The following is a 21,935-nucleotide window of genomic DNA, read 5'->3' as shown; positions in this document are numbered from 1 at the left end:
CTCTCCGTAGACGGGCTCTGATGACACTTTATTCAACAGGAAGAACAGCTCGTTCCGCGCGTCATACGTCATTACGCTAGTTAACGTCATGGCACATGCGCAGTCCTTTCAGTTTAGGTTTTCAATCCGATCAAGTGTTTACATGTTCTCTCGATCGGATTACAAAAGTGATAAACCACCCCTTTCAATCCGATCGAAATTTTATTCGGATCGAGCGCAATCGGATCGAATAAGGTGTTTACATGAAGGTTTTTTAGTCCGATTGATTGAGCCGTCAATCCGATTATAAGTGTCCATGTAAACGCAGCTATTGACAATCACGTGTTGATCTGATTGGTTACAAGGTAGTTTGTGACGTCAGAAACACCAGCGATTTCAAAGCGTGTTTGTGAGACTGTCTTTGGTTCACTGCAGTTTTAAGCAGAAAATACTCAGTAATGGTGTCGACTTATGAATTTACACATGGTTTGTCTTAAAGCATATTAAAAACACCACATAGACATATAAACAACATTAAAAGCTTGATTTTCCCCACAGGGGGACTTTAAGAAAAATAAATTTAATTTAGATTCAATGTATGTTTTCTAATAACAACTCTCATTATCTCTTGCTTCTTGATTAAGTGCATATTGTTTTAAGGCTATTTAGATATTTTTTTACTGGAAAACAAGTCAAAATACTGCTTAAGGAGTTGATGTTTTGCAGTGCTTCCATGGCTCTGTGTGTCTAAAAAGAAACCATATGTCACAGAGTGCACTCATAAGTGCTCCTGACACGTTTACTTGTAAAAGCAGTGGCCGTGTGGAGGTGTGCGATACACTCCTCTGACGGACTCTGCGTGTATTAATGCTTTGTGGCGTTGGACTGGCAGGTTTCCAGGGCTGCTCAATGAGGCAGCACTCAGTCTGCTGAGCTCTTTCTGCCTCACGTCACTCTGTTTATTCTTCCCTGCACTCCAGCAAACCAGCTGAGCTTCGGGAATAAACTCCATCAGCTTTTTAACTCCGTACCGATACCGTGCCAGTCTAGTCCTCAACACCCAACGCATAACCTTCCCACCCGAGAACCCATTTTGATGATTACCAAGAGCGTTTAATTCCACTGACTGTGCGCACAAGCCTTTGGGGAGGCAAACTGACCCAGTTTCTGTGTGAATCTACATTTAGACTGGCTCCGTGGGCTAAAATCATCTATCCTTGATCTCGCCCTCATAAACAAAACTGCCGATATAAATCATCCATTGCTGCTTTCCTGTCCCTTGAGTGAACAGTGCTTTTTAAAGCACAAACATGACTATTGTGCTTTGTGTGTGTGTGTGTGTGTGTGTGTGTCCTATACTGATTACTCATTATCTTATAGCCATTAATTGATATGCTTTGTACATTGTAGTTATGTCCATTAATTGAAATGCTAATATAGTGATTCTCACCTGGTGGAACGAGACCCAACAGTGGATTGCCGGTCTGTTTCTATAGGGTCACACATTGCAGGTAAGCTAAATGCAAATAATTGTATAGTCATGCATAGTTAGGGTAGCAAAAAAATGCTTATCTTTTAAAAGGGCAGAGAGAATGCTTCCAATATCTTTATTGACTTAAACTGATTATTGACTTAAAAGACCATTTCGACGCTAATTCATCTGTCCCTTGACAGATCCCAAGATAAACAGCTTTGCATCTTCTCATCCTTGAAAACCGTTTACAAAACTGTGCAATGTTTAAAAACGCTTACTAGATCTGCCCATTGTTTTTTTAATTGATTCATTCATTGGCATATAACATAATTAATTAAAAATAATTGAATATATTTGCTGAGAAAAGCCCCCATTTGAAGATAGTTCAAAGACATTATTGTGGCAGACAAGTAAAACACTTACTAGACAGTTTGTATGTGTACACAAGCAAACAGACATCTTTAGGAGTTTGTATTGTATTTGTGTGTCTGTTTTTCACGTGCCATCTGTGCATTAAACTGAAATTTAGAAGACTGAGGGTTTAGAAACTAGAAGATTTTAGAGACATTAGAAACCAAAAGTTCAATGTTGCTGTTTGGGCTGTGCAATAATACATTTCAATGTTAGTTGTCGAAACGATTAACCTTTTAATATGGTTGATATCTCTCTTCACAAAATCTTTTTACTGATCATGTAAAAAAAAAAAAAAAAAAAAGTACATACCAATAATGTCAGGAATAGTGTGCATCCCTAATCATTGTATTCTTTTTTTTTTGCACAAATCACTATTTACTGCAAAATTATCATACTTTATATCTATGTATAAAATCATCCATCACTGTCAGTTTTGCACTGTTTGGTTTGGTCTGTCTATCTTATTAAAAAGTGCCAAATTACTGCCTTCTCAAACACACACCTGAAAGACAGGCATTCACATGCAAAAATGTTGCTTAACAAGATTTTGTGAAGCTGAAGCTTTTAAGCCCATTACTTTCTACTTTCTACCAAACCATACATAGATAAATGGCAGAACAGAAGCAGTGTCACCAGTGGTTTTGTATTTTGGACCCAGCGTTTATCGGCACTACACTAATCATTTCATCATAGGCTTTAAAAAAAAAAGAGAAAAAAACCTTATCTGTCGACTAATTTTAACTCTAAATGTCTCGGTGGTAGTAAAACCTAACCGCATTGTGTGAGTCATTTCCTACTGGATTGAATTGTTCACCTTAAATGTTTTGATATATGTCGTGACAACCAACCGTTTATCAGTTTTCCTCCCCCACAGCCAGGTAGTGTGTGTGCGTGTGTGTGTGTGTGTGTGTGTGTGTGTGTGTGTTCATGCTTAAATAGAAGCACAACCATGGCTGCAAGTGCAACCAGTGCTTAGCCTCTGCAGGGAGATGTCAAGCAAAGCCAGCCAGCTGAATGCGAGCCCTGGATACGGTCAGTGTGTGTGTGTGTGTGTGTGTGTGAGGGGGTAGTGCAGCTCAATTTCCATTTTTATTAACAATCCTGTTACCTCTGTCAGGGAGACGGATGGACGGGAGCTGGTGGATCAATGTCACTCTCCCTCCAGCATGCCAAAGAGCCACAGCACAAGCAAACCATTAACTGCTTCCTATCCAACCCCTGTCCTGTGCTCAGCCCACAAGGAACAGCTATAAATACTGATTATGTTACCTTTCTCAAGGTCTTATTAAAGGAGCAATACTCCTTAACAGGCACTACAATGCAATTTCTTGCCATTACACTGCAGGTAATTGATTGTTCAAGTGCTTGCTGTTAACTTAATTAATGGGTTTTTTTTAATTTTTTTTTAAGACAAGCAACACTATTGCTATTGCTCAGGATTAGGGGTTTGTTCAAATCCCTAAATATGAGTATTAAACTTTGTTGCATAAACTAATTGTGTTTGTGGTACGGACATGAATGATTTTTGCTGAGAAAAGCTCCCAAATTGAAGATAGTTCAAAGACGTTATTGTGGCAGACAAGTAAAGCATTGACTAGACGGTATAAAAAGTGAAAACGCAGTATAAACTTCCCAGGATAGTCAAGGAACCAAATAGCAGTGTGCTAAAAACCACCCTATCAAATGCATTTAAACACATTAAAGTCGCAAAGAAATAGAAGAAGCTAAAGATCTTTGCTTCCCTGTTGCGATGCACATCCAAGTGAAACAAAATGAAGGAGGGGACTTGGTTCAGTACATCGTCGTTGATTGGGCGGAGGCAGATCTGAATACAAGATTGCAGTCGATTGTAAAAAAAAAAAAGGGGCAGGGTTTAAGTGCACTAAATTATTGGAGAAGTCCAGTATACGTCACCGGAAGATTGAGTTATGACAATTTGATTAAAAATTACGAGGTCAAAACTAATTTAACATGCTGCTATGCAACTGCTAAAAACCTCCCACAACACCGTAATGCTGTGTGTTTCATGATCGAACACGACTCGTGTTAATATAAGAATCTAGTTTAGTAACTTCACATGCAAAATCTGGGAAGTTATTCTGCTTTCTTTTACTGTCGTTTTTCATTCTTAACAGAAATTACTGCAGGAAGATGAACAGTTGGAGAAGAGTTCGGAAAACCTCTCCTGCTGGTTTTTGATTTGTGACTCACTTACGCCAACAAGAAGAGGACCCCTGGTAGTTAGTGGGGATGATTTCTCCCAGAGAGCCATTCATTCTGAAATCTCAAACTGTAACAGAACAATTTGCATGCACAACGATGGATTTAGATCCATTTGTTTTTCAGAAGGGGTTTGTGTGTGTGTGTGTGTGTCTACTTAACTATAATTTTTGGGAACAAATTTGTGCCCAGCAGTGACCAAAACCTTTAGGGCCACCCTCATTTGTAAATCTGGTATAAAAATAAAGTAATTGAAGTTTTTTTTTTTAAATGCAGAAAGCGTTGTGTGATGGATAGGTTTGGGGGTAGGGTTAGTGTAAGGGGAGAGAATAAGTTTGCACTGTATAAAAACCATTACGTCTATGGAATCACCCCATTTAGATAGCTAAGTAAAGTGTGTGTGTGTGTGTGTGTGCGTTGAGCTTGACTACTCTAACGATGATGGTGGGGAAAGGTTTGTATCCCTTCCCTGCTGAAAAGACCAGCATAGCTGATCACCAGCCCCCAACAACTGCATGACCCATCCTAAAGAGCCCTTACATATATTAGCTGTAGACATGGTTGGTGTCCCAGTTTCTTAACTTGCTTAACCCTCTAAATATCCTTAGTTAACCAGCTTCTATGCTATCTGTTCTGGTTGAACAGCTTTATCAGCAAAGTTTTGGAGGTCAATAGCATGGCTATGTTGGTTCATCACCACCAAACCAGAATAAACCAACCAGGACCAGCATGGAAATTAATACTTGTCTAAGCTTGTCTTTTCAACAGGGTGAACCCTTGCTTCATTTCCTGCACACTATCGACCTTATTCTGGCCATATTTGATTTTAAGCACCAAAGCTGTAAGGCATAGTACAGTTCAGTCGTTCAAGTCATACTGGTGTGTACCTTGATGTCAATCAGTATGTTTTTCCAAAAGAGGAAAACAATCTCAGGATAACAAAGACCAACTTATTGAACGTCTATCTCAGAACCTAGCCTGGCTAACGTCAGACCTCTTCTCATTGAGACGTGGTCTGGGAACCACATGTTCATTTTCTCGTATTTGAGGCGTGGTTTACGAATGCCCAGAGCCATTTATTGGGCGCTACGAATGTCTATCAAATGCGCCTGTACTGTGCTCATAGCCAATCGTTTCAATCATACCAGATGACGTATGTAGAGCGACAGAAATTCGACGAGGAAGAAGACGAAATAAACTTGCGTTCTAAACTACTGAGAACACTATCTAAGGCTGCATCGAAAGGTAACTTCGTGTCTGATGCCATGTTGGATCCATAGATATAAACAAACTGCTTCGGTGTGTCGCATTGACGTCGGCATCGTCTTGCTGCTCCCTCCCCGTTCTGTGATTGGTTCCCTTTTTGAGGGGAAAATCTGGTCCATGGTGTCCAGGCTGCCTAGCAGCGTGAATAAAATCGTGCTGCGCGCAAGGCAGCATGGGGAAACCCAGGCTACTCAGAACCTCAAATTAAATATTAATCTATCCTCGCTAAGGTACGTCGGAAAGTATGTACAGTGTATGTTTTTGTATGTGTCTTATAATATTAATTTGTCCTCTTTTAGTCTAGCTCTGTACCAGCCCACACACACATACACACATCTCCATTTGCCCTTGCAGCAGGGAAGGTTCAACTCGCCCTCCCCCCAGAGAGCAGATTTGCACTTGAGCTGACCGTTAAACATGCTTTGCTGGGTTGCCATAGGAGGGCTGAGCACAAAGGCACTGGTCCTGACCCCCGAGCGGCTGTTAGCAGGGCTCCTGCGGTCTCAGGGATAGAAAGAGAGGCGCCAACATCGAGCTTAAAAATTCTCAGGGAGCTGTCAGTACTGACACATTTCTCCCTCTGCACTGCTGCACATATATGCAAATCTCAGTGCCTCAAAAACAGAGCACCAGATCAGCCTCAATTTATTCCCCCCTTCTGTTTCTCTCTCCTCCTTTCTCTCATCCGCTTTCTTTTGCCGCTGCTCTACTAATGAAGATTTTCTTGCCCTGCCTCCCCCTCGCAGGAGAGAAGTGGAACAGAGAGCTCAGCAGTGTTTGAGTGTGGGGGAGCGGTCATGTACTCAAGTGTTTCTCATTAATGAATGATAATGGAGCCATCATATCTCATGTAAAGAGCTCTGTGACTAATTGTGCTACACTGTTTGTTGGGAGGATCTGCTTGATCTCTCTTCCAAAGGCTTTAGTGAGTCACCATCAACATATATGTGAGGATTTTCTCACCTGGATTTAGTTCTGACTCGCTGTTTTGTTTGATTGTTGTATACAGAGACCAGCTGGCTTTATTTCAGTGGTAGCTGTAGCTTGTTCAAAAACCAGTCTGCTATGGTACTTTCATGGTTTTGGACGTGTTTGGTCATTGTGGACATTGTTAATACCTTCTTCTTTTTTTTTTTTTTTAACAAGCTACTGCTACCATTGTGTGCTACATTGTAAGGCTGAATAATTACATATGCCTAATTATAATCTTTCTGATAATGGTACCATGGTGATATCATATATATTGTAGGGCTGTCAAACGATTAATCGCGATTAATCGCATCCAAAATAAAAGTTTGTGTTTACATAATATATGTGTGTGTATGGAGTATAATTATTTTCTCTATATAAATACACACACATGCATATATATTTAAGATAATATAAATTATATATAATATAAATATATATACACAGTATATACATGCAAATATTTCTTAAATATATACATGCATGTGTGTGTATTTATATATAGAAAATAATTATACACCGTAAACACACATATATTATGTAAAAACAAACTTTTATTTTGGATGCGATTAATCGCGATTAATCGTTTGACAGCCCTAATATATTGTAGATGTGGTATCATGGCAATAGCATGGTATTCTTTAATACGTTGATAAGTCCCATTCAAAAAACACCAATATGTTTCTTGATTCTATCACTTTAAAAGTGAAGCATGTACAAGAACAACATAGGGCCTAAGACAGAACCTTGTTGAACTCCATACTTCACTTGCATGTTTTTCTGTGATGTCAACATAAAATAAGGCTGAAACACTACTTGTGCTTAATTATTTAATCGGTTAGCATGACACGGAGTAAAACGTAATGTGATGGTTAACATGGTACCATGGTCTTATGGACATGTACGATTTCTTTTGACTTGGTGTTGCAGTAATTGTATGAGATTTATGGACATGGTAATATGTTTTTTTAAATATGGTATTGTGTTACCATGTGGTACCATGGTAATATCATATATAGTGTGGACATGCTGTCATAATACCATACCTATACCATCCAAAAAACACAAATATGTTTCTTAATATCATGTATATTAATAATAAGGATGGATGTTTTGTATATTATCTGGGTAGATTCTTCTAATGATCTCTACATTGCTCTAAGGAGCGGAGTGAGCATGGTTGTGATTTAGAATGAGTTCAGTCGTGGCTCCAGCAGAAGCCCTGGATCTGTGCTTAGCCCCAGGCTCTTGTGCTGACAGAGAGGGGAGGTGATTAATTGCCTTGGAGGGAACAGTTGCAGGAATTATTAATGGCTGCAGGATTAATCTGTTTTCTCTGGTTGGCCCATTAGTATGGGCGACCCTGGTGGCTGGAAGATTTTTCTCTTGGTCTGGAGCTCCCTGGCAGCTAGTAGGACTGAGTTGTGTCTTTCTTTTCATCAGTCTTTTTTTCTTTGTCTTTCTCTTCATGTGTCTGAAAAATTCCCATCCTCGGCTGGCTGTTTCGGCAAACTCCAAACTCTGTGAGGCAGGTGGAATTGATTAATGTCACAGCATATTAGGGAAAGGGCTGTAAACACAGTGTGTCCCTGTTTTAACGGTCCAAGCACTGCGATTTCTCAGCATACCTGTCCTGGTCTGTGTGTGGGTTTGCATCTAAAGTGGGAAAATGCATTGGTTTTTTATGGAACATGTTCAACTCTTGGCTACAAGCCTCTTACCCAGGCCTCCATTAGCAGAGGTTGGGGTACTCGAGCTACATGACTTGTCTCGAGTCTGATTTGAGTTGCAAATTCAAGGAGTTGTGACATGCTTGACTAAATGAAGAAAATTATTAGACTTGAGAACCAATGACTCGAGACTCGACTTGGGCTTGAACTGCATGACTTGACAATTACCTTTTAACAACTGTAATTAAATTTATGTTTTTTAAATGATGCAACATCTACTAACAAATGCAAGCCACAGAACCACCGACACAACAGAGTCAGAAAAAAATCGCAGGGCACCAAATAGAGAAGGTAGAAGACAATCTACCAAGATCATTGCTTTTGGATATAAACACTTCAAAATGGACCATATTCATTAAAAGAGATTTGCTGTATGCACAATTTGCAATGCCAGGATATCAGACACGACCAACACAACCTTGAACTTTCTCTACTTCAAAAAGGAAAGATATGTAAGCTAACCTGTTCATTATAGTTAAATTGACTAATATCGAGAGAGAATAATGTGCAAAACAACATGCTTCTGTATGCAATATTATGTTTTTAAATGTAGCTGAAGGCTGCCAATAGACTAAAATGATTATAAACAATGAATCTCTTGTTTTGTAGTCAATTGATTCAATGACCCATTCATGAACAGTCTATTTAAGGGGGCAATTGTGGGGCCTTAAGGCTCCAGTATACTTTGAAGAACAAACTTGCGTGACATAATTTCGAACAAAATTTGGCCAAAATAAGTTCATTTCTGGAGTTGGAAACAGCTTGCCAAAGTGATCTTATCAGAAAAGTTTGCTCCGGCTGGTAAACACCTTCAAACTTCCATTGGTCGGTAGCAATTACGAAATAGTTGGGTGTGGTTCTGTGGCTCTACCTTCTTTGTGAACATCTTCAGGTTATTTCTTCTGTTCAGTCCGTCAAGGTCAGATGCAAGTAAAACAGGAACAAACTGGAGAGACGTTTTATAGTAGAAACTGAAGTTGTAACTCTAATTGATAGAGATTGAATGATTTTTTTTTAATCATGTTTAATACTGTAAAGCTGCTTGCTTTTAAACAATCTATTGTATAGCGTGCTATATAAATACCTGTGAAGTGACTTTATTGGAGTGCCAAAATGCAGATCTTGTGCAAACATATCCACATCGCTATTATCAGATGCTTTCTGACCTGCTGTTTTCTCACCGCTGTTATTTTTTTGTTTATTTTGATATCGAAAGGAAAACTTTTTAAATTTTTATTTATTTTTTTTAAGTATATTCAGCAGAAAGCTGTTTAGATTTCCACAGAATTCTGGCTGCCTTCATTCATAAAGTGCTGCTTTTTCCTCGCCTCTTGCTTGTTTGTTTAGATAATTTGGGTAATGTGTTTATACCTTTTTTCTGATAATAAAAGTGTTGCACTCTCAGCTCTCTTTTAACATGCTAGATGAAATAAGTGCACAGATTCCATGAGGACCTATTCAAAATTTTCATTTTACTCCAATTCTGCAGCAAGATAAGTAGTTGAGTAAATTCCATACGATTAAACCAGCTGAGAGTCTCTTCCTTCTGGAGACTTGTGTGCATTGAATTCACTGCAGTGAGGGAGCTGTAAGTGTCTGTGAGCATTCATGACATGCTCTAATCATTAAGGTACTTAGAGTTAGATTGGAAAAACGAGCTGGATCTCCCCAGACTGTGATGTGATTCTCCCTTGGCACTTCTGGTGCGTTATCCTTGATTGAGACCCTCAGAGTTAGTCAGATCCTGCAGTGAACAGTGATTTGTTTTATAGGCTTTGACTTGACTCACTATCATATATGAAACATCAAAGCAAAGACTGTCTATCTTTATTACATTATTATTTCTAGTCATATATCCAAGCTCATCTTAACTCATTAACATGGACAATACCTCTAGAGCTAGATCACAACGCTCCCAGCTGTCTGTGTTTATTACCCTTACTGAGTGCATGTGTTGATGTCCCTCCTCCCACCCTTCACTGCCCATGGCTACAAGACAAACAGCCTTTTCAGGAACCGATATGATTGAACACGACAAAAACAAGGGAATACTTTCTACTGTAGGGTTCCTTTGGTGATCTCAAATTCAATTAATTTCAAAAAAACTTTATTGTCTATCCCCACAGGGGTAGAAAATTATCAATACAAGAGACAACCACACAACAACAATTTAAGATACACCCCCATTTCCTATTTAAAATATCAATGGCAGTTGGAATAAAAGTCGTCTTATGCTTGGCCTTTTTCACCAAAGGTACTTTATATCGTCTACCAGACGGAAGTCCGTGAAATGAACTATATAGGGGATGGGAAGAATCTGTCACAACAACGGAGGCTTTCCTTTTTACTGCCACAGTGTAAAGATCAGACAGAGTTACTTGTTTCTCACCAATAATTTTACCAGCCATGTTTGTAATCCTTAAAAGTCTGTTTTTGCATTTAACAGAAAGAGAATTGTACCAGGATTCAATGTTGAAAGTGAGCACAGATTCAGGGAGTGATTTATACAGAACTATCAGAATGTCCTTTTCAATATTAAAACTCGTCAGTAAGCCTAGACGTTGATAAGGCTTTATCATTATTACAGGTTATCTCATTTGTATAAATAGAGAAAAGAATTGGGTGTAAAACACATCCCTGTGGGAGACCAGATTTTAAAACCACATTCTCTGACTTTTTGCCATTTACCAGCACATGTTGTGGGCGGTTCTGTAAAAAACTATCAATCCATCAAATCAAGGACTGATGCACCTGTAGCTCCTCCAGACGCCTCAGAAGTGTGTTTATATTCACAGTATTAAAGGCAGAAGAATAGTCCATAATTAAAATCCTAACGCATGAATTTGCGAAATGAAGTCCAAATGCTTTACAGCCCTGTCCAGCATAGTGAGGGTGGTATCTTCAATTACCTGCCCAGTTCTATAAGCAAATTGCAAAGGGTCAAGTCATTGCCTGGGAGAGTTGCTGACAAACCACTCTCTCCATACACTTACAGAGCACAGATGTTAAAGCCACTGGTCTATAGTCCTCAAGCACCTTAGCATGAGCCTTTTTTGGTAATGGGATGATGGTACTTTCCTTCCAGGCTTGTGGTACAACATTAAAGTCAAGAGACAGCTGAAAAAAGTTGTCTCAACACACCCTTCAGCTGAGATGCACGTTCCCTCAATACCTTGCCCTTTATTCCATCCGGCCCCGATGTCTTTTGGGGTTTGACTTGCATTAAAACCTTTTCCACAATCTGTTCCTCAATTAGTATGGGGTAAAGGTCAGGATGCTCTGTAGGAGTCCAGTGCTCATCTGAATAGCTATTATTAAAACGAGCATAAAATTGATTCAGTTCGGTAGCAAAGCAGACATTATCAAGGCACTGGATATTGTGTTGCTTCTGGTATCAAGTCAAAGTAAATGCATCAAGGTGAAAATCCGCTGTTTCCTGGGAGAGCCATGTCTCAGTAAAACAGAAAAGGCTTGTGCGACGATAATCCCCATCATATTTGATCAACGTAGACAGCTCATCAATTTTATTTCCCTAACATTTGACATTATATCTAACATTTGACAAGGTGATATCAGGTATGGGCAGTCTACTACCTCTTTTCCGTAGCCTTTTGAGTATTCCTCCTCTCGAACCCCTTTTCCTTTGTTTCACTTTAGACTTTTTCCAACTGATGCCAACCAAAAGACATTTTGGGACGTTTTTAAAAAGTTTTGAATCCGTTGTCGGCAGAACAGCAAGCGGGCGCAAATCCAGCAATAGTCCACGTGAATAAACCAGACTTGTCACGGTTGATATACATGCTCCAGTCTGCGTTGGCGGCGTTGTCCACAGAGCCAATATTGGTTGAGAAATGAACACCAGAAGGCCCAGAATTGCCCAGAAGTTAACCATCTCGTATATAAATAATAAATAAATGAAAACTACAAAACACTTGATATAAAACAATCAAAACAAACATCAAACACAGAGCCTGTGTCACGAGTCGCATGAGCAGCGTTGCGCCCCGGAAATACTCTAACAATGAAATCCACCTGAACATTTAGGGCCCTATCTTGCACCCAGCGCAATTGACTTTGTACACCGACACATGTATCATTCCTATTTTGCACCCGCGCAAAGCGCGTTTTTCCCTCCACAGAAGCACGTCGCTAAACTAGGGAATGAACTTGCGCTCCCTGGGCGGTTCAGCGCAAAAAAGGAGGCGTGTTCCAGCGCAAACGTTCCTTCATGCTATTTTGCAGGTTTAGAAAACAGTTGCGCCACTAACCAGGAAAAAATGGTTTAAAGTCAGTGGCGCGTTGCGCATGTTATTCATATGCTATTTTAAGGGCGCATGCTTGGCCATAATCAATGTAGCGTGTGCACAACGCGCATACACTTTGATTCTCTCATCTACACAGAAGCAGCAGTTTTCATTTTTGCAAATCATACATTATTACGATAGATAGATAGATAGATAGATAGATAGATAGATAATTTATTATAAAAGCATACATCTAGCTTACACATTTACCCAAATTATCATACGCCTTTTTAACCGAAGTTAATTTGGGAGGGTTTCTCCATCCCCAACGTCCCTGACGAGAGCGTTGCTCTCCTCGGCTGTGAACTGCTCCTCGCGTGCGTCTGGCAAACCCGCCGTTATAATAGGAATCCGCTTTAGAACAAGCGCGCCTGCTCTTAAAGGGAATGTGAGATGACGCTCTGATTGGTTTATTTCACGTTACGCCCAAACCACACCTATGAATAATGAAGCTCTTCAGACCAACCCATTTTAGATTTGCGCCTGGCGCAAGAGTCATTTATCCCGCCGGGAAAATAGCAACAGCGTCGAGACCCGCCCACAAAGTTACTTGCGCTTTGCGCGTTGACACTTGCGTTTCAGATCGTTAAAATAGGGCCCTTAGAATACTATTGGATTTCTGGCATTTGTAGTCTTCTATGGAGAAATGTGAAACATTATAAATGTGACTAAAGACTTTAATGAGATTAAAGAGATAGTCTACCAGAAAATGAAAATCCTGTCTACTAGAAAGTAATTATCGGTCGTCTAGGAATTACATTTATTAATGCACTCAGCTAACTGATATTTCATGTGGCTGGAGAAGTTATAAAACGTTTAGTTTTTAAGTTAGTTTTATCAGCATCAAAGTAAAAGCTAATGCCATGTTTTCTCATAATATCATCTAAAGGGAGTGTGTACAAGGAGAATAACAAAGGGCCAGTGACGGATCCTTGTGGCACTCCATACCTAACTTACAGTATATTTGATTATCAGTGAATAACAAGTTTCTCACACAAAACTATTATGACTTTAAATAGAAATTAGAATATAGTGCACAATATAAGTTGTACAGACTTTTATGGCATTGTTTTGTCCTTTTTTAAGTTTCTGTTAAATGGAAAAGAACAATCAGATTGGATATTCTACTAAATGACTCGGGCTGAGAATATTATTTTTATTTTTAGGTCTATTGTTTTAAGTTCCAGTAAAGTTCCCTGTTACATTTTACTTAAAAAAAAAATAAAAAAATAAAATAAAATCTACCCTTAAGTTTCCAACAAACAGTTACAGTTCTTCGAATGAGCCCAGGGTAGTTCTACGTGTTTTGTTTTGTTTTGTTTTAGACTCTATGCAGTCCTGTTAGATGGGAAGATTACATAAGTTCTGGAGTTCAGTACTTGATCTGAGCGTAGGTAGTTGGAGAAAAGCCAGATGTGCTAGATGATGGAGTTCCAGCAATGCTCTGCATCTATTGTTGGGCTGGCTCCCTTGCTGCAGTATGGGTAATAAACTGCTTCACAACAGCCCCTAAACAATCAATGAGAAATTATCTTGCCAGATCAATGTCTGAGCTCTCAGAAGTTGCCTCACCAGCCAATGCAGAAAACTGGGACTCAGCAGCTCTACGCAACCATTGGCTGGAGAAATGCATCTCCATTAGATTGTGTTTGTGCTTTGATGTTTCTTTGTAGTTATGTAGGGTATGTTATGTTTAGATCTCTCTTAAATTAAGGTTTTGATTTAAAATTGATTCTGGAATAGTCTTAGCTGATTTCAGATGTGCATCCATTGCTCAGTTTGTTTTGAAAAAGTATTTTATATCAAAGAAAAAAAATCTCTTTCTCTGTTGACCTAACTGATCTGTTCATTCATGTACTGGTAGCGTGAAATTCTCTTCAGCTTTGTGACAGTGTGCTTTGAAATAGCATTCAGATGCATGCTCTGAACAATTGTTTACAGGTTTTTGCCTTCCCGGAGCCGCAGGTTTAATAGGGCGAGACAAACAAAAAGACAGCATCTGATAAGCTGGCTTTAGCGTATGTCGTGTTCCGTGACTCAAATTTTGGTCAGGTAACAGATTTCATCAGCATGAGCTGTTTGAAGAGAGCCAGACTTTGCAGGCGTTGCAGGTTGACAGATGCTAGCGCTGTACATCTTGTGCCGAATGCTGCCAACTGATCTGAAAAAGCGGCCAGCGAAGATCAAGGGGTGGAATTGAGAGTCTTTGCTTTCCCACAGAATAGAGATGCTGATGCCAGCCAGATCAGCATCATCTCATTTGCCATCGATCGAGTGGCTCCAGTTTCAGAACTGAAGACTGCTGAGAGCCTCGTACTGGCGGCTCTTAACTACAGTAATGCAGCATTAGGAATCACAGAATCTCACCTCTGAAGAATCTGACAGAACAACTGACACTAGCCTAAAATATTAGCCTGAAAATGAGATTCCTTGGGCATTTGCAGTTCTTGAAGATTAATTCTGACACTGGAATACTTGATATGTTAAAAAACTACTGTTATTCTGTAAAATTGAGAACAATTAAATGTTTAATATTATTTGTTTTTTAGATGCAGGGAACACTTCGACTTAAAGGAGAACTCCGGTCAATTTTAACATTGAGCTCATTTTTTTGTAAATTTGGAGTGCTGTCAGTACAGAGAACAACGACAAAAATCGGTGTTGCCTACACCGTGTTATCCTCTTTTTAAAATGTGCACCCTTTTGACTTCAATGGGGCAAGTTTTAAACCTGCTTTTAACCTCTTAATATCCTTGATGTGTCATTACAAGTGCATAGGTCATGTGAGTGATTCCTTCAGAGTGAACGCGGGTCAATCTGACTGCAGTAGATGTGCAAGATATGAATAAAAGTGATGTTAATTTAGCCAGCGCACATACCTGTATTTACATCCTGTTTTCGGTCAAAGTCCACAGTAGTCGATTGTCGAGTTCACGCGCATAGGTTTAGTACGTACGATCACGCGCGTGAACTCGACAATCGACTACTGTGGACTTCAACCGAAAACAGGAAGAAAATACAGGTATGAGCGCTGGCTAAATTAACATCATTTTTATTCATATCTTGCACATCTACTGCAGTCAGATTCACCCGTGTTCACTCTGAAGGAATCACTCAAATTTTAAAAAGAGGATAACACGGTGTAGGCAACACCGATTTTTGTCGTTGTTCTCTGTATTGACAGCACTCCAAATTTACAAAAAAATGAGCTCAATGTTAAAATTGACCGGAGTTCTCCTTTAATTTGACAAAATCGCTTCATTCTGTTTTCCTCTACAAAGCAAGGATGGCCTTCCTAATGACAAAACCCAATCCAAGTTGGACTTTTAACAAAAGTAGTCATTTGCAGTCTTTATGGTCAAATGTATTTACAGAAGCTCAACAAATATGCAATACCACCTAAGAGTGAAACACTGTTATGAAGAAGATACCAGAAGATCACTTCATCTTCAACACTTTTATTTAAGAAAGGCATTTGGAAAGAAAAAGAATACATTTAGACTTCATAGAGATTTTTAGCCAATTTAAAGTTATTAATCATTCTAAGAGCTAAATAATAAAAATACATTAGATTAGTCATCAATGCAATACTTTAATCTATTGACATCTTTTATTCTGTGTCTTTTTAATAACAAATCACATGCAATGGAAAGTTGTACATCATTCTAGGAAGAACATTTAATCTCTCTGAATGCTAGTTGGTTGTGAATCCGTATTCTCAGAATTGTTTTCCCGATTTACACTAAACAAATGAGCTATTCTGTGAATGCAACATCTAGATTTAAACCTGTCCCTGAGTAATGATGTATCAGTGTGACTTTTACAGCACTGCAATCCCTATGTGTGCGATGAGAAAGTGTGAAAAAGGTGTTGTAAGTGTGAATGTGTGTGTAAACGGATTCATAAATTCCCTCTTCCTGATCCCAGCCCTCGGCTCAGCAGGGCAGCTTTTGGTTGTTTGACAGGGAGCTTTGAAAAGGTCACCGGGACTTGAATCACCATTAACCTCACCCCTCCCCATTCTCTCACACAGGGAAACTGGAGAGCCAGAGCCATCAAAGTGCCAAGAAGTGTTTAATGCAGCCGGCGTGACCCGAAACAAAGCCGTGGTGGTCAAGAGACGAGGAACAGAGAGTCGTCGGCCGTGTCAGACAGTGGGAATCACCGTGTCACATGGATGCATATGGTGACCGTCAATAGATAACCAAACCAGAATCATTCCCTAATTGCTTTCTCTGCAATAAAAGGCTGAAGACTACTTGTGTATCTGGTCTTTAATACTAATAATATATTTGTTATAATCCAGTCTTTTTTTGCCATATAATTAACCAGCTCCCTTTTAATCTCAATTGGATTTCCAGCTCATAAAGCCGACGGTCTGAACCAGAACCGCTTGGCTGAGCAAGGAATTTTCTGCTTACTAAAGAGGCAATTGTGCTGGAGAGCTCGTATTGGAGCTGCTCTTGTTATTTGGGCCACAAAGCCTCTCAGGTTTTTGGGCCTGCTGCTCTCAGAGTGATTGAGTGGCCTCTTTGTGACACAGGCATCTCTGCAGCAGAAAGAGCAAATGACTGGCTCCATTAACAGGAGATTGCATGATGGGAACTGCATTAAAGTGGCCATGGAGCATATATTTCCCTCTTCTTGTGCAAAACGGGACGTTCAACATGGGGAAATACATCAGCATGATAAGTGGTTAGCTAGCATCTGCGGTCTGGTGAATAGAGAGTCTGTTCTGGGATTGCTTCACTTTTTTTGGAATATCATGTGTGAATCATTTCTAGTAATTCTCTCAAATTAATAATAATTTTTTAAAAAAAAGTCAATTTCATACCAAATTCCTGTCATGCGAAAAAAGATGTGATTGACCATGAGTTTCTTCTACTTAAAATAATACAATTATTTGAAATAAATTGGTTATATTTTGTATTACAAAAATGCAAATTGTACTTATTTTATATTTTATATTTACAGCACACTACTAACAATTGGCAAAGGAGGAAATGCGCTTAATTGTCATAAAAGATAATGTTTAAATAAATATATGATACATTTAAGAAAACTCTGTAGCAGTATAATTGATCTGTGAGTCACGTCTTAAAGTGACAGCAGCCTAAAATACCTGCTGCCAAATTATGATATAATATTAAAAAATATCTGGTAACACTTTATTTTACGGTGCCCTTGATACAGAATAATTACTTAATTAATTACTTAGTAATAGATGTTGTAATAACATGTAACAAAATGTACTTAACATGTAACTAAGTTATGGAACAGCCTATACTTACAGATTGTAATTACGCACATAATAGGCAGCTACTGTTACACATGTGTAACAAGCCGAGTCTGTTACATACGTGTTACGACTTGGTACACTGTAATTATGTAAGAAAGTACTTAGTATAACACAATGTAACAACAAGTACTTAAATATGTTAGGCTATTAAGGTCTGCAGTTACACATGGTAAATGTGTATGTTCTGTAGCATTACTTGTATGTAACATAAAATAAAGTGTATCAAGATTGTACTTAAGTGCACTTCCTGTGTATCTACAAATGTTATCCATCTGAATTAACCCACTAGTTCACAGCTTAAATACATGCATTAGCTTCCTAATTACATTGCAATTACAAAATATTACACAGGTATAAGCTACATAAAATATAGTGTATCAAGAATGTACTTAAGTGTACATTGTGTATACCTTATCCATCTCTGCCTTAGTTTGATTTAACTTACTAGTTCACAGCTTAAATGCATGCAGTAGTTTCCTATTTACATTGTAATTACACAGGTATAAGCTACGTAAAATAAAGTGTATCAAGAATGTACTTAAGTGTACTTTGTGTATACATACCTTATTCATCTCTGCCTTAGTTTGATTTAACTCACTAGTTCACAGCTTAAATGCATGCAGTAGTTTCCTATTTACATTGTAATTACTTAATATTACACAGGTATAAGCTATGTAAAATAAAGTGTATCAAGAATGTACTTAAGTGTACTTTGTGTATACATACCTTATCTTTCTCTGCCTTAGTTTGATTTAACTCACTAGTTCACAGCTTAAATGCATGCAGTAGTTTCCAAATTACATTGTAATTACATAATATTACACAGGTATAAGCTACGTAAAATAAAGTGTATCAAGAATGTACTTAAGTGTACTTCATGTGTATCTATAAACCTTTTCCAACTCGGCTTGTTACACATGTGTAACAGTAGCTGCCTATTACATGTGTGTAATTACAATCTGTAAGTACAGGCTGTTCCATAACTTAGTTACATGTTAAGTACATTTTGTTACATGTTATTACAACGTCTATTACTAAGTACCTAATTAAGTAATTACTCTGTATCAAGGGCACCGTAAAATATCTATATGGCAGTTTTTCCCCATGGTATCGATGTCAGGAATTGAGTAGTAACTTTGGAAAACCACTATAGCCACAGTGACTGGGGAGCAAAGAAGTTAGTCGATATTTATTCAAGCTGAAATGTGACCGTGAAAGTGTTCATAATGATCCACCCTTTTACAGCATGTCAGTCACTTTGCTTCTTTTTTTTTTTTCTGTCATATAGTAATGTGCGACTAATTGTCCAAAATACTAATAGCGTTTGAGTGTCAGATTGAACCTTTTGGAAACCCTGCGTCGCCTCAAGCCAGAGAGCCGCTAATCAAACGCACATCTCCTCCAGCTATGGGTGCTGGGACGCTCCTTTGTGCCCAAGTACAAAAGAGGTTTTCTCGGGAAGTGCGGAAGACCTTCCTAAATTCATTTTTTTCACAGAGATTTGATCTTGGGTGGGATTCGATGCGTGGGATTTATAAATCAAAATGTTTCTCAATAAAACAACATTATTATGGAGCATTCAAACAAGTTTCCTGCGTTTGTTTAAACACACAGTATGAGCTATTAAAAGCACGACTCGAGTGTGAAGGAGCTAATTATCTTATGAAAAGCTTATGTTTTTGCATTTGAATGAGGGGGCATTTTAAAAGAGGCTTAGGTTGTAGAAGGAATGTCAGCAGCAGGTCTTCCTGTTCTCCGTCAGCACTTTCCTCGCAGGCGTTTCCTTCTCTCGCCACTGTTTGACAGGCCTCACTCTGTTAACCCCGGATGAAAGAACGTGCAAATGAGTGTACCTGTGGCTACAGACACGACGCTGCCACCCAGGAACCAGAAATCGCGTGAGAAGTTCCTGATGATGCCGCTTTGTTATCTAGCATAGTTTGGGGGGGAGCTTTCCAGTGTTCACTGAAGTCAATTTAATACCAAATTCCTGTAATGCGGAAAAAGATGCGATTGACCATGAGTTTTAAAAATGTGTTTCTTCTACTTAAAATAATACAATTATTTGAAATCAATTGGTTATATTTTGTATTACAGAAATGCAAATTATACTTATTTTATATTTCACATTTACAGCACACTACTAACAATTGAGAAAGGAGGAAATGCACTTAATTGTCATAAAAATAATGTTTAAATAAATATATGATACATATTTTAAGAAAACGCACGTATAACAGTATAATGGATCCGTGCGTCACGTCTTAAAGTGACAGCAGCCTAATAAACCTGCTGCCAAATTATGATATAATATTAAAATTGGCAGTTCACTGAGCTATGCAAGAAGTCAAAGAGTAAAACGCCTACATGCACATCAACAAATGTCCTTTGTACATTATTAGGACATTTTTGAGTGTTATTATATTAACACATAAACTGGTATGTCTGGGCTTAGTCATACTTAGTCAGTCATCATGTAGCAACTGAAATCAAAATCATTACAGATCAATCATGTTCTCTCCAGCAATGTTACTGTAGCACCACATGTCAAGTGTTGAATCATTTAACTCCTCCTTTTTTAAAGGGATAGTTCGCCCAAAATGTAAATTCTGGCTTAACTATCTTGCAAACATGTCATTTCAAACATGAAGGATGTTTAGCACAATGTTAATGCTGCTCATTTCCATTACATGTGGCATCCGCTGTTTCCATTCACCTATTTTTATGCAAATTTTGGGATATCACATAAAAACGCTTGATGGAAACGTATCGTGCATAAAAACAGACTCAGTTAAGGTGGATTTATCTTTTAAGAGGATATGCGCATAAACAAAGATGAAAACACATTTACCGAATAAATCCCTCGATGCTCAATAAAAAACACGTGACAGCCTCAGCAGACGATGTGATTGGATAACTGCACTTACTTATCTCAGATGTCGGTTTTGTCGTTCTGAAGTTTCTGAGATAAAGTTTGTCATCACAATAGGGGTATAATTATAATTAGTGTCACATGATTGCGTTCCCGAACACCAGCATTTGAACGCAAGAGAACATGACAGCGTTTATTGTGTAAACGCAACTCAATTATGATCCACAGTTTCTTCCCTGATTGCAGCAACTTCCATTTTTATCACTGATTTATTCATTTTATTACTGCAATTTCCCAGGAAGTGACTATTTTGTTCTCTTGAACACATGGGATGGAAACGCTGCTTTATTCACAAATGTTTAATGCCATATTCCTATTTTATGCATCAGTTAAATTCGCAACTTTGGATGGAAACACAGCTAGTGATGCGTATCTTCATACCATATTTGCACCATATAGCAAATCTCTGGCAAAGAAAAAAAGATTGTATTTCTTTAGAAGGTTTGCAAAATAGTATACCGATCCCTTTTATGGTCCATTTTTGTGTGTCTCTTTTAGGCTCGGCATCCCTGCTCACTTCCCACTCTCAGTGCTAAACTGCTAAAGTTCATGGAGGAAAAAGTCAAATGGAACGACATTTAATAAGAGTTTTCATGTAGGCAGGATAACTAAATTGTGATTTGATTCTTCAGCATGACAGTAAAAACCATGATCTGTTCGAACGAGTCCTTTTTATTATTCAAAACTGAAGAATGTTAATGCCATTCATTGCAAGTCTACAGAATCATCTAAATAATATTTAATCCCTGAAGAACTGATTAATAGTCATTCAAAGAAGTTAATGAAGACAAATTGAATAAATATATTGTTTTTGGTGCATTTGCTTCTAACTAAACTTAGTTTGAATTTGATGCAAACTCTGAATCAACATGCACCAATGCTACAATTTTCTAAATGTCACAATCATTTGTTAACAAACATGTATTCATTACTTCAATTACTCATTGTTTCTGCCTTAAATTATTACAGTGTTTAAATTAATTCATGTTTAGCTTACTGTGTGATTTGTATATGTACATTTCTGAAATGCAGAACAGTTGCCTCTGATGACAGATCACTCTAAATTGTAATGTGGACTCATGCATTTTCTGTAAAGCTGCTTTGAAACGGTGTGTATTGTGAAAAGCGCTATACAAATAAATGTGAATTGAATTTGTAAAATCAATTTGTCATTTCATATAAAAAAACATTAAGAAATATGTTAAAACAAGACCAGGAAGAGGAAAACAAGTTAAGGCAGAAAAGAAGGCTTTTTTAAATGTGCTCCACTCATAAACACACACAAACACATGGTGGAAATTCCAGGAAGAATATCGACTGATCCAGTTTCCGCGTCTTACCGCGCACT

The 21,935-nt window shown here is 38.3% G+C and overlaps 1 protein-coding gene across 1 annotated transcript in view; it reads left to right on the top strand.

Annotated features, from left to right (window-relative positions):
• trip4 (thyroid hormone receptor interactor 4) overlaps positions 1-17,888 on the top strand; it is a 93,320-nt gene extending 75,432 nt beyond the window's left edge. The window contains exon 13 of the mRNA XM_079864934.1: positions 16,390-17,888. Coding sequence (XP_079721060.1) covers positions 16,390-16,448 — 59 coding nt within the window. The 3' untranslated portion in view covers positions 16,449-17,888. The remainder of the gene's footprint in view (positions 1-16,389) is intronic.
• Positions 17,889-21,935: the final 4,047 nt, after the last annotated feature.

The sequence above is a fragment of the Squalius cephalus genome, assembly GCF_949319135.1.
Source record: "Squalius cephalus genome assembly, chromosome: 3".
Lineage (NCBI taxonomy): Eukaryota > Metazoa > Chordata > Actinopteri > Cypriniformes > Leuciscidae > Squalius > Squalius cephalus.
Note: the sequence above shows the minus strand (reverse complement) of the source record. Positions and strands in the feature narration are given on the sequence as shown.